The 20,027-nt window shown below is 34.2% G+C and overlaps 1 protein-coding gene across 1 annotated transcript; it reads right to left on the minus strand.

Annotated features, from left to right (window-relative positions):
• Positions 1–865: 865 nt before the first annotated feature.
• On the minus strand, positions 866–15,831 carry LOC107472232 (DNA damage-binding protein 1a). Its single transcript, XM_016091770.3, has 20 exons — positions 15,771–15,831; positions 14,402–14,561; positions 14,228–14,276; positions 13,493–13,552; positions 13,303–13,394; positions 13,030–13,081; positions 12,842–12,904; positions 12,698–12,747; positions 11,150–11,225; positions 7,407–7,616; positions 7,173–7,279; positions 6,900–7,008; positions 6,088–6,288; positions 5,720–5,935; positions 5,055–5,165; positions 4,037–4,311; positions 3,408–3,683; positions 2,932–3,280; positions 2,545–2,829; positions 866–1,985 (listed from the first exon to the last, which is right to left on the minus strand). The coding sequence occupies exons 2-20, from the start codon at positions 14,503–14,505 to the stop codon at positions 1,404–1,406; spliced, it is 3,267 nt and encodes a 1,088-aa protein (XP_015947256.1). The 5' UTR covers positions 14,506–14,561; positions 15,771–15,831; the 3' UTR covers positions 866–1,403.
• Positions 15,832–20,027: the final 4,196 nt, after the last annotated feature.

Genomic DNA, 20,027 nt, shown 5'->3' on the forward strand with positions numbered 1-20,027 from the left:
AATAGGGCGGGGTCAGGGACAGCAAAAATCTACCCCATTGCCATCCGTAATTTTCACAAAAATAATTTTATTTTATCCTATTTTTTTCAACAGCAAAAAATTTTAAAAATGGTTCTTTATATATCAATGAATCAAATGAAGATCTTTCATGAATTTTAAGAAATCGTTAATCATTTCATTTTAAATTCAAAAATTTGTAAAAATACAAATTTTTTTAAATTTGAATGAAACACAATTTGAATTTTTTTTATTCAATTTTGATTTTTTGTATATTTTATTTAAATTTAAATAAAAAACTATTTTTTTATCAACATCTATATTTTAAAATTAATCATTTATAATTTTAAGTGATTAAATTATTATAATTACTTACATAAAACTAAGAAATATCATTCAGCAATTGAAAATAGGAAAAACGGTATTGCATAGTTGTTTAATTTTTGCTTCCTCAATTTCGCTAATAGTACACAAAAATAAAAAATGTGATTTTTTATACTATCATTTAAATTGAAAACTACAATTCTTTAAGGCTTTTTGCAGTGCGAAAAACGACAAAAACATTATAAAAGGCTTACAGTTTATGAAAAAACATAACAAATAAATAAATAAAACCCATTTTGTATACTGTAAAAAACTTGAAAAAATATTAAAATCATTTAGCAAGCTGCAAAATTTTACCCAAACTAATCATCCTTTTAGGAAAAAAAAAAAAGCATGAAAAACAATTATGAAAACAAGACCTTTCCGCCACTTTACAAATACTTCGAGCTATAGTTATCAGAAAATCAATCCGGTTAAGCTAATGGATCACTGAATAAATAATTCAACCAATAAATCACTAATCATACCATTTGACCTGGATTAATTAAATAAATATAGTATAATATTATTAAATAATAATTAAAGTATAATTAAAACAAAACACACACACTACACACACACACATTAGCTTGGTTCGAGATTCATTCGCTGCAGCTTGCGTATTTAAAGTTTCAAGCTTTTCTTTAGTATCTTACAAGTTACACATCGACCAATCTAACAGTTTGACCGCCCGAGCCGCACCGGTCTTAGTCGAACCGTCCAATTTGCAGCGCTTTCGGCTGATGCGAGAACATATATATCTATGATTCACCTATATGCGCCATTTTGAGGCATTTTATGTCTCTGGTTTTCAAATAGAAACTTTTCAGCCGTAGAATACTAGCATAATCATTTTTTTTTTCAAACTCCGTCAACGAAACAGACCTCATGTTACATACTATACGCTAGTCCCAGCAAACGTCAATGCGAATGACGGGAAATAACAGGTATCAAGCAACATGTAATCCCTACTTAAAAGCAAAATGTTACAGACAGCACTAGAGAGAAAAAGAATGAACAAACATATATCATCTAAACTAGGTTCAGTGCAACCTAGTCAACTCCTCCACTCTTTTGCACAACTCTTCTACAGAAACACCCACTGCCTGAGAAACTTCATCCATCTTATTCCGGTTGAGATCAAGAAACGATTCAATTAAATCCCCATCCAAAAAATTCCTGGCTTCCACAGTTTTCTTGTCATTGCTAAATGACCTCCATTGCTCATGACTGAGCCCTCCAACACCCTTTATTACCTTCCTCAAGCTTGACTGAAGCTTCTCCAAGAACACATACTGATCATGAGGGAGGGAAGCTATCACCCCGATCACGCCATTGATGGTGCCAAATATCACAGTGGGAATTTGGCCCACCTCAGAATCAGGCAACCGCATAACAAGGGAACCGTGGCGAAACCGATTGATAAATTCTCCAAGGTGATACTCACCAACTACTTCAAGACGACCTCGTTCCTCATCGGTGGCACCTTCACTATTTTTCCGGACAGTAAAGAGGTTGAAACTATTTTCAGCACCAAGGTATATGTCATCATCAAGGATTTCAACAGCAGACATCCAATTTGCATTATAATCACGTGCTCTTTCCTCAATAGCACCTTCTTCATGCTGGTAATAAACAACGTAATACTCAGACGGAAAATCATGTGCTATTATAAATTCAAACCACAGAAAAACAACTATTTATGTTTTTCATCAAATTAGAAGGAACACAAGTAGAACAATACAGATGAGTATCGAGGATGTATCTAATGTGAGCAGTGGTTTATTGTAAATGAGCTTGCGACCATTTATGGATGCTTTAAGTTAATAAAAACTATATGATTCCTTAAAACAGTGAATTCAGGTTTTATCCTTGACCACTAATGTAAAGTCCAATAACCCAAATTTACTTCTTTAGTCCTCTTACACACAATTAACCATTCCTCTCATTTGATCCTTTCCCTATATTTTCTATTATATTCTTCTATATATATCGAGAGGAGTGATTTATTAAAAGTGAAAAAAGCCAATATTGCCCATCCATGGATGGTCAAGATTTTAAGTTAGCAAAGATCACATGGTCATGCCAAAAGTCACATTCATGTCAAATTTAATGATCAACATTTATATTGTTAAAACTGAAGATAAAGGTAGTTGAAGCTTCAAAATAATTTTCAGCACTTACCTTATATATTAACAAGGAAATTGACTTCATTAAGTCACCAACTACAATGAAATCTCCCCTAGTTTGAACATATAGAGCTAAGATGTGTCCATGATGTCCACACTCCGACTGTAATTCATGGGTACCATCATCCCGGAGCACCCACTTGTAAAGCTGAATTTTTTGATTAATAGCAGCAAGCAGTTTACCGTTAAATGCATTCAGGCAGTAAACAGCTCCTTTTGTCTCCTTCTCAGCAATAAGCTGGAGCTTTCCATCCTCAACAGCAAAAACAAGAATCCTTCCCTACATTTGTTTTTGAAATAAAGAGAAATAAATGTAACATCAGAAAATCTTTTGCGCAGGATAATGCTGAAAAGAATATATATTAGACAATCGTCAACTTACCTTGCTCGGTTCATTTTCCTCTGGCAATACATATGCAGTTCCAACACAGTAATATACATTACTATCATCTGAGAAGGAGCAGCTAATTATGAAGCAACCATATTCGTAAGTATCAAGCGGATAAGTTGATATGAACTCAAAAGTCTGGTCATCAAGCAAGCGCACAAAGTGTGTCTCAGGCTCTTCTGCACTTGGGTTGTATTTCAAACTACAAATAGCAAATGTCCTGGACTGCTCCTGATGGCAGATACGCCTTGCATGCTCTCCCAGTGGGATAGAGCGAATGTGAAGTTTCTGTATGTCGTCAATGGTACCGATCGTAAGTTCTCCCTCTTTGGCAATGGCAAGACTGTTCAACAAATGGACACCACTTCAGTAAAAACACTACCAAGGATCTCTGCATCAAAATTACAAGACCCATAGAACAAAGAAATATAACCAATTTTTAAATGTCAAATTACCAGAGCCTCACATACCTGTCTGGAAAAGCAGCAGAATTAAACGGGCACATGTGGCTCACTTCCTTCAGATTCACGTTACTATAGAGTAACTTTTTGTTACTACTATAAATCACAGTTGGTCTATCAGATGCAGCAAATACATGAGTGGTATTCTTGGACGAGAAAGTTCGTAGCGTAATGGGCTGTGTCCCAAGAGATACCTTCTTCCTATCTGTTAACTCACCAGTACTTGTGTTTAACAGAAAGTTTAAGAGATGGCCATCACCAAGGGCACATAGCAAGTAAGATATCTGTAGAATATAAATTTCAGACCACAATCACATGAAAAGAAATGTTAGGAAATAAAAAAGAAAAAGTAAACACTGATGAAAGGTTGATAGAAAGCGTAGCAATATGTCATATTAGTAGGCAACATGAAAAAGTGTCGTGGAGAATTGTAAACAAATATTATCATTTGTTGCCTAATTATCATCCATGACAGGGCAGAAGTAGAAATTCTGAAATTGCAAACTAAGTATAGAAACATGAGGAGCATTCCAGGTCTAGCATATCAACCCACAACTGCTAGTGGGAATACCAAAATTACAACTCCAAAAAATTGAACTGCGCAAGTCCAAAGTATTTCCAAGCATAGAAGTAGAGAACCTTCAAAAGCACAAAGAAGAACAGATCGGGGTATGATTTCTCCACCTAAAGGCTCTTTTGTAATGAGATTCAGGTCAGGGAGAGAAAATATTCTAACACTAATGTCAGTCCACATTCCTACTGCTGCTAGATTACTGTGATTGGGGTTTTCTCCTATTGGGTTTATGTCCAGGCACGAGATCTCATATTCCAGTTGGGCATGCTTTATTTCCTGCAGTATTCCATCTCCAATTTCCAGATATACTAAATGTCCACCTCCTGTGGCCAATAAAACCTGTATCAACACACGAGTTGTAAGCATACTGCAGTATTCTTATTTGATAAACAGGAGTAAGTGTGTAATAATCACCAACTTTTTTACAACAAACATAATCTTATTCATCTGTATTCTCACAATAATATCTGAATATTGAAATGCACGTTAAGACCATTTCTATGTTTCTGAGGAAACTCAGAAGAACAAAATTTAAAGGAATGGACAACTAGGGACGCAATGAAATCCTCCAAAACAGAAAACACGAGAAAGGAGGAGCAGAAAAGGCAAGAATGAACCATAGCAGTCACAAGTTATAGCACCAAAAAGGTGGGCGGAAATCACCACCAAGAATCCAAACAACAAAAGTTTATCAGACTACCTCTTAAATGTTCCTTTGGTAGTCTTTCTACTTGTATTCTATGATTAACCCAAAGAAAACACCTATTATCATTACATTCAACTTAAGTGATCCCTAGTCAGTCCTCAAACTACATTTCATTTTTCCTAAAGATTCCGAAGATACTCATGATTGAAATCAAGTGAATGAAGTCGTCCTACATGTGTGACTTTCAACATCGAGACAGAAAACTAGAGGAGCATTTTTTGTGATTCATCCCATGGGGAATATAACAGATGCATCCCCTTAAATTTGTTGATCTGATTTTCAGAAATTATAAATAAGCGAAGTTGAACTTATTCATCTGCTGTAATAAATGCTTAATCACATAATTTTACATCATGATGAAAAATAAGGATCAAACCTGGGTAGCATTTGCAGTTGCAACGTTAATTGAATAGCCTGATGGTGCATGCCATTCGTTTCTCAGTTCTCTAGTTGTGGAACTGACCAACCGAACCGAGCTTGAAGTAACCTACAACAAGGCAGTTACGATTACCAAAACAAGATAGAAAACTACAAGAATGAAACGGAATAGCAGAGTATTTTGATGCATCAATATCAAGGACGTCATTCAGCAATCGCAAACAAGCAAACAAGACCTCTGCAGTCTCCACAGTTCTGCTAGTTTAAACTGAGGACGGAGAAGAAATTGAACAGTTCTCCAGATAATATAAGTTTGGACATCAAGAAGATTAAGCCGCCACTACTTGACCAAAATAAAAGAAAAGAACGAAGAAATTTTTCAAAGCAAGTGATATTACCAAACAATTGTCACAGGAGTCATAAACTTAAAAGTGCAATTAATAGGATAGATTAAAAGAATACAAAAAAAATGACAACCCAAGAGTAAATTTGATCAAGCAATGCAAATGACAAAACAACTCCAAAACATTGAAAGTCTTCTTTAATATGACATCCATTTTGATTAATCTTTTTTTTTTGGTCAAATTAATTTTAACCAAACAAAGGTGTCAATTCAAAAGGAAGAAAAGAAAAGCACCATGGCAAAAAATAGGTATAACCTACTTGTACAAGTTGATTGTGAACTGCATCATGGCAAGATAATGACTGTACTTGAGAACAGAATCCCTCGATCTCAGTTTCCTCCAACTCATCCTCAAGATTCATTGCTAAGATCCTTGTTTCACTTATAAAACTCACAACCAAAAAAGTGTCGAAAAGATCATCTGTTGAAGATCTTAGAGACCACATCCCTTTGATACCTTGAAGTTCTACTGATGCCTACATATAAATACATCAAAGAATTAGTATTTTTCAGTTACTTGGATATATAGATTCTTTGCTTTTGCACAAATACAGGTTTGTCTTTATTAGAGTATTAGACATTTTCTGTCATGGTAATTGGGGTCGTGCAGAGCTGGGAAAGAGCTGACCTGTTCATTAATCCCTATTCCATTACGAACAACACGGAGAGAACCATCCTTGTAAGCTCCAGAACAAGTCACAACCTGACCTTGACCTTGTCTTTCAAGGTCTACCACACAGAAGTCAACGATCGGCCCCAAATTGACATACCTCTCCAAAACTTCTACATATGAACCTTTTGCATCAGGCTGTTGATTCAGCTTTATAAGCTGTATTTCAACCATCACAAATTCTTAACTGTTAATGTCCAATATTTATGAATGAAGAAGTAAAACTAACAGCACAAATATGAAACCATTCACTTCAAAATCCTTGAAAGAGGCATGACATCAGATATGAAAATGAAGTTCTCTCCCCACCCTATTGAACATTAAAAATCACAACACTATAAAGTACATTTAGTGCATACTGTTTATTCAATGTACATAAGAAGACCAGAAGCAACTCACAAACCACCAGTTACCACTATTTAGCTATTCTTTTTTTTATTTTCCCAATAGAACACATGAATGAGTCCTCTTATTTCTAAACGAAAAAAAAAAAATCAAAGATTAACACCAATTCAATCAATCAGAACAGGCATGAACGGGTCCTCCTATAATTCATTATGAGCCCATGCTCTCCAAACTACATTCAAGTAAGCAATTGCAAATCATGATTCAACCCAACCTAAGATAAACCTTTCATACACAATTTCCATGTTATCCAAGTTGAGTTTCAAAACTGATACTTGGGGAGTACAAGTTTAGGATACAACTGAATTCCATAGGATTCTGAAATTAAACACAATTTAAAACAAGTATCCATTTTATTACCACACCTGCGAATCTCCATAACTTGAACCAATATACACAAATGCATTATCAAGATATGATATGGTAGATGCAATAGAAGTCTCTCCAAGAGGCTCAATTTTTAGCCCTGTGACCCTGCAAAACAAATATACAATACATAGTATAAGATTCAAAAACAGATCACTGACTGATCATTTTTCCTTCATGGAAAGAATCTGTCTTAACCAAAATATCCTATGCGCAAGGACGTGAGAACACTATCAAGGAAAACTGAAGCATATGAATAAATGATCACGTACTTCTCTTTCTCATGGGTTATTACAAGTAAACTAAGCAACCCAGTATGGTCACCAAGTAAATATCTAGAACCATCAGGATCAACCCGTCCATAGGCTTTAGTGATAGACTGCAACACAACCATAAAGCAAATTAACAATGGAACAACTTGGATCATTTGGATACAATCGATGTGACATCCAAAATTCACAGTAGAAGATTCAAAAGGGAGTATCAAATGCTATATCAAAACATACAGGCCTGATTGGGATAGCCTTAAAAGCATTAGCACTGCAGTACACTATGGTTTCTTCTCCAATAATAAGTACACCACAAAGAGGTGGGGGAACTGGTATCAATAAATCAGCCCCATTATCAAGGTTGTTCTGGGACCATGGACCCTCAACAAAATCTTTATCCTTCAGAGAAACCTCATATGTTTTAGCATGACGAGCATCTTTGTTATCCTGTCATATGTAGCAGAAACATTTCAGTACATAAGTTACATAATATGCCAGACACGCAGCCAAAGGCTGAACCTGCAATAGTGCAACTATGATATGCATATAACTTGCACCCTCTAAAACTCATTCTGTCTAAACTCGTGATAATTCTAATAGAATTATGACCACTGCTGGTAATAGAAAGCAGTAGTGCAAGGGCAGCTGGTGAGGGACGATAAACATCAGCAGTAGAATAGGGATTCTAGTTCATGAGAGAGTTACAACCTAGTCTAGCTGGCAGTCCTAGCTAATTCAATTAGTTACTCTCTTAATTTAGTTGGGGAGAATTCTCTAACTTATTCTAGCTCACTCCATTGTATCCTCTGAAACTAGGCTCCCCAGTTTCCTGCATATCTGTCACAACCAGCTTTGATCTTAGATCCACAAATTTAGTTTTTAACACGGCTTTAGTTAGCAAGTCAGCAGGTTGCTGATCAGTGGGAATATCAGCTACTAACAGCCTTCCTTCCATCGCTCTTTCTCCTAAAAAGAAAAAGTTCAGCTCCATGTGTTTTAATCTGTTGTGAAGAACCAAATTGTGAGCCAACATGATAGTGCTGAGATTGTCACAGATCACTGATTCACGGGTCTGCATATGGGCACCCCTATCTCAGTCATAAGGGATTCCAACCAAATAAGCTCAGCTGTAAGGTCTACCATGCTGCGGTATTCAGCCTCTGTGCTGGACCTTGTAACTGGTATGTTTCCGGGGCCGCCGAGAAATAATGTTTGGTCCAAGAAAGACACAAGCACTAGAAGTTGATCTTCTGCCATCTATAACAATATCCTCTTAAGCTCAGTTCTTTCGTTAGGGATGGCCTGATGATTCCATACTGCCGAGTGCTCACCAAGTACCTTAAAAACCTCTTTACAGCCTTTCAATGACTCTCCTGAGTTTCTGCCACAAATTGGCATGCATTATTTACAGTAAAGGCAATTCCAGGTCTTGTTACAGTGGCAGACCGTAGCTCCAATCAGACCTGTATTCAGAAGGATTAGGTAAACTAGCGCTGCCTGATTTTGTGAGCTTCAAACCTAGAATAATAGGAGTAGCAATAGGCTCAGCGTTATCCATATTGAAGTGTTTCCAAGACATCGCGAATATATTTTTATTCAGAAAGGATAAGGAACTATCAGAGAGGTTTTGGACCTCAATTCCTAGAAAGTAATTAAGATCTCTCGAGGAAAAAGCCGTTGTCCAACTAAGAAAGAAGCTCCGAAATGAGTGAAGGAGAGGATCCAATAACTATGATGTCATCAACATAAACTAAAATGTACAACGACAAGCTTGCCCTGTTTCTTCACAAACGTCACACCGGGAATTGTTGAATCCTAGAGAACGAAGGGCAGCCGTTAGAATCTCAAACCAAGCTCTTGGAGCTTGCTTGACGCCATAGAGAGACTTGTGGAGTTTGCACACTTGCCCCGTGGCACAAGAAAAACCTTTTGGATAAGTCACGTACACCTCTTTGTGAGTACCCCAGTTAGGAATACATTGCTCACATCAAGCGGACTTAACTACGGGTGAGAATGTTTCAGATAGTCAAAGCTGACTCTTTAAAGGAAGCCTTTTGCAACAAAGCGCACTTTGAATTTCTGAATGCTGCGATCAGGATTATACTTACCCCGAAATGCCCACTTATACCCAATCTGCTGCCAATTTGGAGGAAATTGACCAATGACCAGGTTTAGTTGCAATTAAGGGTTTGGAACGCGTCTGTCATGGCGGCAAATCACTGCTGAGGCCAAAGCTTCTTCGACTGTTGTTGGCTCTAATGATGCAACAAACATTGTGTTTGGAATTTGTGGGTGAAAGATTTTACTGTGGTTTAAAGGCCTAAGTTTGTGACTGAATTTATGTTTTATTAGGCTGAGGTGGTGACATAATGGCTGGTATAATGGTTGGTTTAATAGGCTGGATATGTGGGGGTTGTGTGACAGTGTTGGTTGGAACAGGTGTTGGAAGGATACCTCTAGTCATGGCTCGGTCAGAGTGTAGGAGAGGGTATAGAGGGACTAGATGAGGGTGCATAGATCTGGATGTCGTTGGGGTAGAAGAGGGGGATGAAAGCAGTAGAGGGAGTGGTAGGTAGAGTAGCTGATGTAGAGATTAGGTTGCTGTGATAGGTGGTGGCGTAGCTAAGGTTGAAGAATCTGGGGTGTGAGATGGAGTGGTTGGTGTGTGAAGTTGAGTGTTTGATGTTTGAGGTTGAAATGTTTGAGCAATATATATTCGGGGAGAACCCTGTGAAGAAATGGGTGCAACATTGGATGATGATGCATGAGATGGATGGAAAGATGCATTGGAATGAGTGGGATGCAACTTAGTGACAGGATATATGCATGATGCATTGGAATGAGTGGGATGCAACTTAGTGACAGGATATATGCATGATGCATTGGATGATCGAGTATGTGATGAAGAGTCCTTGAGCTGTACCCCAGGAAGAGACATTAAGAAGTGTGAAAATCAAAATTATGCTTGTTATAGGGTCTTACAAAAGAAAAACATGCACACCCAAAAACTTTGAATTGCTTATAATCTGGCTTTTTGTGAAACAATTTTTCAGAGGGGGAAGGGGCTGCAGATTTTCAGGAGGGATTCTATTAATGGTGTAGGTGCCAGTTGACACTGCCTCATCCCAAAAACAAGGCTTGCGTAAGTAAGGTGAGTGCGGCAGATCAGCCTGTCATCAATGTCTTTTTGTTAGAGATACTGTGAAAAACTTCTGAATTCCCACACCAATCAGATTGGATGGCTTTTATTTTTGTACCAAGCTGAAGTTCAAAAGAGTCTTTGAATTTTAAGAAAGCTGGAAATGCTTCAGATTTTAGTTTTAAGAAATATACCCAAGTGAATCTTGAATGTGCATCAATGAAAGCTACATAATATCTATAGCCACTGTTAAACGGCAGTAAGTAGTAATCGTAGGGGAGGAGAGGAGCTTTACCAAGACAACAAGCAGAACAAGATTCAGAGAGAAGTTTACTCATGTACGGAATCTTAAGAGTTTGAGAATTTTCAAAACAACATTAAGAGAGGCATGGCCCAACCTATGGGGCAAAGACTTAAGTTATCTGTTCCTCATGAACACTGGTAAACTGCTCTCTTATGTGCAGCATTTACATTGTTCTTATTTTGCATAAAGTGCTGGAAATTGGGGAGAAGATGTTGCAGCTTAAAATGTGGAATGCGAGACAGTCCAAAGGACATTGAGTGATTTACAGTTCTGCCAGCTCGGAAAGGAAATTGAGTGATTTACAGGAATACTCCCATAGGAATCAAGAATCCTTCTACTTCCATTTCTATCCATATTAAGAGAAAATGCAAAGGAAAAAAGCAATATCAAAAGCTTTCATAATTTTGATCCCCCTTGAATTCATTGTTAAACAATGTAATAAATGAAAGAAAGCAGCACAGCACAGCAAGCAGCAACTCATTCAATGCATTTATAACCTAATAACTTCTAATGAGAAGAACATAGCAGAATTGAAACCTGGTAAAGAACCACAATTGTTGGCTTTGAACAACCATAAAGGAATTTGATATCCAAAACTTGGAGCTCCTCAAGCCTGAAAATATATACATCATGATTTCAGCAAACTAAAATTTATGTGAAAATGAAATATAAAAGAAAATAATGGAAAACTGATTAAGATTATGTGAAAATTTAACTTGAACAGAGGTTGATCATGTTTTAAATGGTCATTAATAACTGTTTTATGCAGTAAATAACCACATCAGTGGTAACTGTGAACTGTCTTAAATTGTAAAATATAGACCAGGAATACCATCTTTATCTTTAAAAAAAATTATAATGAAGGTGAGTTATACAGAAGAGGATAAGTTATCCTCGGATAGATATAAAAGAGAAATCTAAGATCTAAAAGGATCACTTTGAATATCAAGAAGTAGTACACCATCAGATAAACCATTAGCAGAGCAAAAAAGGAGTATTAATTAGGTAATACTATCCCAAACAAAAAAATAGCAGAAAATGGATCGTCAGAAACCCTAGAAATAGAAAACACCAAAGCACTGCAAAAACCAAGGATTGCCACAGAACATTTGCTACTTTGTACAATCCCAAACCTCTTGAAGTAGTGCCTACTAAGTAAAAAACTGATGTAAGACCATGGGACAAGCTCAACAATTGATCCAAAGAAACCATGGGCCAATGCAAAACAAGATCGGCACCAATTTGAAATCTAAGATGCAAAATCATACGCATATTAACATGGAGAGCAATTGGGAATCACAGGATGAAAGGCGGAAAAAGAAATGCTTCAGGATTCTTGGGAAGCATGTTTCATAAGAAAAGAGGACAGGAAACAAAATATTATGATTGTTGCAGATGATAGGATTCCAGAAAAAAGAAAGAGGATTCAAAACCATATTCCAAGACAATTGATGGAAGGAGAGTTATAAGGGGAGAGTTACAAGGACCTGGGTAGTATGAGATACCCAAATTCACACCTAGTATGAACCATTTGGTGTTGTATGAAGGGGCAGTTCTCCTCCCCTTGTAACAATTAGCTTTTCTGTGGCTTTACTTTGTTGCATATCAGAGGGAAACTGAGAAAAGCTGATCAACTTCAAATCTGCAGCTAGACTTGCGGGGTTTGGAAGTAGTAAAGATCCAACCACATTGTGAAGTATATGCCACTATTTGGACTATTTGGTTGGAGTATAATGTATGCACCTTCATTGACATTTTCTAACAAGCTTGTTTTACGGGATAGGATTAGAAGCCTATCATCTATACGGTGTAAAGCTCATGATATTTATAGGGGACTTTCCCTCTAAAATATGTCGAGCGATTGGTAAGTTATATTTTATAGATAAATCTTTTTCTGCTTTGCTTTTGTATAGGTAAACTCTCATCCCCAATCTTGTATTATCCGTCGCCTCATCTTAATGAAATTTTTTATCCAAAAAATAATCTTCAAATCTAACTAGTTATTATTAGTATAATTCATAGCCTCAATGCAAGACATGACAGTAAATTTAGTCCTATATATATACCACAAAAAGGATCGGATACCTAATATTAAATGCTTCTTTGAGTTGTCCTCTGTTGTCAAAAGGAATAACCTGGTGAACAAAAGAATTAAAATAAAAGTTTAAAATTAATGGTATTGGTCATTTTAATTTACTATTTTTGTACATTATTCAAAAAAGTACATACTTTAAACAATCCATCATATAGGTGGAGTCCAATGAGTCTGCAATCAGGATCAATAATACCAATCTGCAGAATGAGAATAGCTCAACTAATTAACTGCATTCAACACTAAATAACATTAATGTTATCACAAATATCATAACTTCATATGAACACGTCATAAAGATAGAAATGGAACACAATTCGAGCACCTGACCGTTATCTGTAGCACGTCCTATGCGATCGGAAACATCCCCCATTGCTCTGAATAATAATGATATGGAGAATTAAGCAAATAAACAAGATAAATATTACTGATCTAAGGCAGAAGGAAGGTGTCTGATGGGCCACCTCTAGGACACAAATCATAAGTATAGCCTAAAATTTAATCAAATAACATGAATTTCACATCAACTGCAAAATTTATGGCTCCTATGTTTGAACCTTTTCTGAAAAACAATTGCTTTCTCCAGCATAACCATTACCGGGTAACAAGCTCAGAAGTTTCAGAATCCCATTGAAGAACACAGAATTTGTATCTTTCAGTTGCAATGAACAAGAAATCTTGTGCTTCACCCTGATTGATACAATAATGGAGCCATAAACATATATATTTCATCCAAGAATAACACAAAAATGCAAATTAACTCAAGAAGTATTGATGTTTTTGCTCACATGAGAACGGAAGAGTTCTAGTGTTGCAATTCGGCCATAGATAGGAACATCCAACATCGGCTGCACATATAAAAGTTATATTTATCTCATTCTGTTGCACATTCATACAAAAAGCAACACAAAAATTTCCAGAGAGATTAATGTAAACAAAGATTCTATAAGATGTTTAGTGGGGTGCGAGCAATGGTGACATTACATAAGTGACCAAGTACATCTGCATTGGCATTAACCATAATCTGTATGATGGGCTAGTTGAGATGACTCAGCAATGGACAAAAACTATATTATTGTGTCCTAACCGAACATAATGATACAAATTCAAACAAACACTATGGTATTTAGATTGACTGTTTGCTCTTACAACTTCACCAAAAAAAGAAAAGACATTAAAGAGAAAAACCAGCATGAAGATACTCATTCTCTTATAACAAGGAATTAATTCCAACATAAGTATGACAGCCATCCATTTCAACAACTTCTTAGAAATAGAGCAACAACAATAATTTAGCTTTTGATCATTGATGTACAAACGTGGTACAAGGATAACTAACTTTTAAGTTTAATTTCACAATCTTTTTTTTAAAGTATGACATGTAACTAGAATTCTAGGCATAATTCAAACCCCCTCAAAAAAAAATCAGGACAAGTAAAATGTTCATTTTCCAAATTCAAAAGGTGAAACAACAGGGCAAAACAGTTAAAATTACAAGAAATGGTGCTCAAACAACTTGATACCTGCAAGCCCTGAGGAGTGAGCAAATGAATCTCAACACGGGTGCATTTCCTGTATTAATAACACAAAATTAATGCTTTATTTTTCACTGAGCATGATTCAATTGAACAAATTCTAATAAAAAACCAACCGAAAAAGATGGAAGAAGAACCGAATAAGGGTTTAATAGTCCTTACGCAATGATGAGATTGAGGTCTTGGGGGCTGGTGAAATTGCCGACACAAGAATGGGTAACATTGGTGGGTTTGTGAGCGGTAACCACGTAGTTCCAAATACTCATCTTCTTCTTCTTCTCGCTAACGGCGGAAACAAACGCAAGCCCAAATGACAGAGATCCTAGTTCAGTTTGTAAAAATTCTATATATTGTTAAGAAGGAAGAAGGGATAGTATAAGACCGATTCATTGTAGATCAAAACCATAGCGGAAATGAAATATAGCTAGGTATGCATACAATTCAGCCAGTGCAGTCTCATGAGCATGACAGATCAAAACATTACCCGCTTCTACTATCTTTTGATAATTCCCATGCATAAATTGTATTTTCGGAAACAAATTTCTTCCAGGAAATCATACATAATAAGATTCCCAGTCCCATCAATCACCCAAAGAGTCAACAAACAAAATTTACAGTTCTAAATTGACATCCACTACCTTATACTTACTCTCAGTCACTCACTCAGAAGACAGAACAGAAAATAAAATTCATCTTTTTCTCCCCAACATCGAAGCGGCAGATACTCAGATATAGACTACCTTATACCTTAAGAAGTGATCTAATATTAAGTCCACTTACAAACTTGTTGGAATCAAAAGAAAGTGAAAGTACATATCAGATTATCGGGAAGTATCTTTAGTAGCTCATAACAAAGCCACAACGTCATTGAAACAGATAGATACAAGTCCTAATTGCAAAACAGGACTTTGCAGGAACATCTTAAGCAAAAGTGTGTATGTCCTCTGACAAATGAAAACAAACAACATCTTATAAGCACAAGATGTAAAAAAATCATAACAAAATCAATGGGAGAATGATATCCAGATCAAGAACCACTATATACCCCTAATTACAAATTCAGATTTCAGCAACACCATATATCTACAAAGACATTGCAATTCTGAATTTCTTTTCTCACGTTTTCCAAGACTGCAACACATGCTCGATTTCCTTTTTCTAATAATAATAATCAATTGGTCTTAATGCTATAAGGTTACCTTGGAAGAATTACATCTCATTCTCAGGTACCACATCCAAAAACAAATAGCAAAGCTAATATTATATTTTAATATCAATCATCATCCATAAGATTGAGCATGACAACCTTACATAAAAATTAAAAAGCTTACTTAATTTGATCAACAATGGGATCATCAATTTTATCAGCAATGTGATTAACGATCAGCAACGGCATCACCAAATAGAAAGAAGAATTTCACTTATAACAGAAGCCACATTAGCACTTAATTAACAATAACACATCGATCAACAATAAAAATTGGAACAAAAGTAGCCAAAGAAACAGTAGTGGCGGGAAAGCGGAGCACACCGGCGGAGTGGATGAGGAAGCCAAGCAGAGAGGCGAAGAGGAGGCAGAGAGCGGCGCAGAGACACTATCAGAGAGAGTAGTAGACGAAGGCGGCTGAACAGCACCACAAGGTCACAGACGACAGAGGAGCCACGCAGTATTCAGAGAGAAGAGGCGACGGCGGCGTGCTAGGACGCGACTAACGAAGAGGGAGACACCGGAAAGAACAGAAGCAGGGAAAAGAGAGAGAAGGGAAATGAGTGGTGACTGGTGGTGATTCTTGCTAGGGTTTCATTTTGTTATTTTGTGAAGTTTCAGGTTTTTTTTTTTTTTCCTCCTAGATTCCTATAAAATCGCGAATGGTAATGCCGGGTAAATTAGGAAATAGGAACCAGGAACAGCAGTAGATTTTTATCATTTATAAAAAAATAAAATATATAAAATAACATAATGTTGTTTTCTTTTCGTAATTTTTATTTAGGTTTTGGTAAATAAATATCAAAATCAATCTCTATTATTATGTGTATATTTGAGTGTTATCAAGTTGTGAAAAAAAAGTTTCTTTTATATGATTGACAAATTTTTAACGTGACAGTAAAAGTATATTGAAAAAATTAATCAAAAAAGAAAATATCTTAACATAATAAATAAATTATATTAATGTATTAAATATAATCAATAAATAAAAAATAATTTTTCAAAAGATATATAAACATCAAATTATTTAATTCAGTCAATTCACTTATTTACTTAAATAAGTATTGTGATTTTAACTCTTATTTTAGCGACGTGATAAAAATATATTCTATTTTTAATAACGACAAAATTTTCTCAAAATATTTTAAAATGTAGTAAAAATAACTAAAAAATGTTATTATTTTATAAATGATAAATGACTTTTGTATTCAATAAATCTTTTATGTATTTAGTTCAAAATTTGTATGAATATTTTGATAATTATTTAAGAAATACATATAAAAAATAGACCAAATTTTGTTCTTTAGAATTTTTTTCAGTTCTTAAAAGAATCTTTTGTTATTGACAAAAAAAATACAAAAAAATCTACTTCATTTAAAAATAATAAAAAATTTAGGAAAAATAGACAAAAGTACACCCGAATTTTCACACGGTAGACAGATGTACTCTTGAATTTTTTAACGAGTCATTTTCACACATGAATATAAAATTTCGTTGTCAATTATACTCTTCCGTGACCTGAGTAAATTTTTCGGCAGTGGTGGAGGCCAGGTGGTACGATATTGTATGATGCGGCCAATTTGAGGTGACATTGTGAAAAATAGAAATATTCATTATGAAATTTGTTAAAATAAATATAAGAAAAGGGAATAATGAAATAACTCATCTTCCTTCTCTAATTTTTTCGAACCATATGAACCCTAACACAGGAAATGATAACAACAATTTTTAAACTCCAATCCAAAATGTGCAAGTCTAGACGAGAACACCAAAACCAAAAAAACTCCTTTGTCCAAAGCAACTAATTTTGAGTTGCAGCCATTCTTTTAGTTCTACTTGCTGATTTTCTTCCATTGCTTCTGATCAAGCTTGTCCAGATACTGCTATGCTCCAGTATTGATCCGTTGCAGTCTCAACATTGCAGCATCAAATTCTTGAGTTATGGTCACTCCCACACTACCCCCTTTGAGTTGTTTGTCCTTCCATCTCTTTGTGAAATTATTCCAAATACGCATATCACAGAAGCCATGATGAACTCCAGGCATAACTTGTTGCATAGCCAGAATTAGACCATGTTCAATTAATATGTGTAAATGCATACCTTTTGTTGGTCACTAATGAAGTTTCAACCATGAATCTTGTAGTTGTCCAAGTCTTTGTGTAAATGCTTCAAGAGTTATCTCTAGTTTCTGAATCCACCACGGCATAAGCAATTGGGAAAATCTGGTTGTTGGTATATTGACCTATTGCAGTGAGTAGAAGTCCTCCATAAAAACCCTTTAAGAATGTGCCATCAAGGTCAATGAAAGGTCTACACCCTGTGTTAGGGTTCATATGGTTCAAAGAAATTAGAGAAGGAAGAATATGAACAGTAATTTCATTATTCCCTTTTCTTGTATTTATTTCAACAAATTTCATAATGAATATTTCTATTTTCCATAGTGTCACTTCAAATTGGTTACATCATACAATACTATTCCACCTGGCCTCCACCCCCGCTGAAAAATTTACTCAGGCCACGGAAGGGTAGAATTGACAACGAAATTTTATATTCATGTGTACAAATGACTCATTAAAAAATTCAGGAGTACATCTATCCACCGTGTAAAAATCCAGGTGTACTTTGTCTATTTTTCCAAAAATTTAAAAGAAACACGGATAAGGTGAGCAGAAAATTAAGATTGCATATTTTGTTCTATAAACAAAGTTTATATAATTTATAACTAAAATTGTCCAAAAAATTCTAAACTAAAAAAAAAGCTTTGTTCTTGATATGTCAATTTTTTTAATTTTAGAAAATAAAAAAATTAAAGACATAAGAAGAGATTAAAATTCTATCACAATTTCAAATATCTTAGGGAATAAATTCACACTTAAACACAAAAAAAAAAAACTGAATTAAAAAATTCAAGAAAAAAAAAGAAGAAAAAAGAAGTTAAAGCAATATAGTGGAAGACGGGAAGTCTTAAAATAACTTCAAATTCCTCTATAATGGATGAAGTGGTGAGTTGAGAGCTCATTATTGAAGGCAATTCTAGATTGTAAAAGAGAAAGAGAAAGAAAACTGAGGCACAAGTTACACAAGAATATCATTACCTACTCTCCTTGACTAATAACCTACTCTCTTTGATTAAAATTTCTCATTGCACATGTCTATTTACAGTTTTTTACACAATGAAACACCTAAACTAATTAATGAAAAGCAAAAAGATAATATAATCTTTTTAATGGCAAAAGATTTCTTGTTACCATATGTGGGCCTCATTAAAAGGGTGAAGATCTAAAGATTACAATTTCTATAAAAAAATTATTAGAAAGGCGCATATTATCGTGTTAAAGTGAAATTGTTTCTACATGTGTAAAAGGACAAGTATCAATGCATTAGTAGTTCACGTAGTTGGCTTTTGAATGGGAAAAAATTAATTATAACACACAATTATTGATTTCTTTGACTTACGTAAAAAAGAGAGTGTGTGCCAATGTATTTATGCCATAGAGACCACTTATTAAGTTTTTTTTTATTTTAATAAATTAAATAAATATTTTATTTATTGAAATAAATAATTTTAAAAATTATTACGAAAATTAAAAAAATACATATATTTCGATATGAATAAAATTATCTCGTTTACAGTATAAATAAGACAAAAAATGCTGATGTATTTTTGTAATAATTTTTAAAATTATTTATTTCAGGAAATAAAACATTTATTTAATTTATTAAAATAAAAAATTCTCACTTATTATTTGATATATTGTTAATAAATATGTGTATCACTAATCAAATTAGAATTAAGGCCATTATATAAAAAAATTTTGAAAAAAAAATATTTTTTTAATATTAATCAAAATATTTTTCATAAAATTTAAAAAAGTAAAACATATGGAGACTAACTTACTTTCACTCTTAAAATATTACTATTAAAAATGAAAGAATGTATAATTTAGGTAATAAGTAATTACTATACATTTACCGTGGTTAACAAATTTAATTTGTTTTTATAATTATATGTCCTAAATTTATTACTAATTATTTTTATATTTTTAATATTTTACATGTTTAAATTTATAAATTGAATTGATAATTTACTATTATTAAAGGTATTCCATTTTTTTTAGAAGAAAATATTTAATTTTGAACAAAAGACTAAATTAGAACAACATAAAATGTTTTAGGCGAAAATAAAATATTTCAAACATTAAGGACAAAATTAGAATTTAATTTAAATATTATGGACCAAAACAATATTTTTTCAATTGTAAATTGTTATTTATTTTCAAATATTTAATAATAGGGTAAAATATACTTTTGTACTTATTGTCTGCAATTTCTTTTAAACTATCTCTAATTTTTTATTTAATTTAATTTTATTTCTAATGTTTTTGATTCATTCAATTTTATCCCTGGCGTTTTCTATTTGTGTCAACACTATCTTTAAAAGTTTTTAATTTTGTCCCTAATAAAAACGTTAGAACAAAATTAAATGCAACTAAACGTAAGAGTATTTTTGAAAAATATCAAAATATTAGGACAAAAAATATACTTTATTTTTAATAATATTATTAAAAAATAAATTAAAT

This window comes from Arachis duranensis, chromosome 3, assembly GCF_000817695.3.
Source record: "Arachis duranensis cultivar V14167 chromosome 3, aradu.V14167.gnm2.J7QH, whole genome shotgun sequence".
NCBI classification, from domain to species: Eukaryota; Viridiplantae; Streptophyta; class Magnoliopsida; order Fabales; family Fabaceae; genus Arachis; species Arachis duranensis.

What these genes read in the sequence shown, in the direction of transcription:
- LOC107472232 (XM_016091770.3), bottom strand. Translation starts at nt 14,505, where the DNA reads ATGAGTATTTGGAACTACGTGGTTACCGCTCACAAACCCACCAATGTT. An exon ending in TAGAACTCTTCCGTTCTCAT is followed by an intron (nt 13,395 to 13,492) that starts GTGAGCAAAAAC and finishes TGTATCAATCAG; the next exon opens with GGTGAAGCACAAGATTTCTT. An exon ending in CAACTGCAAATGCTACCCAG is followed by an intron (nt 4,312 to 5,054) that starts GTTTGATCCTTA and finishes GTGTTGATACAG; the next exon opens with GTTTTATTGGCCACAGGAGG.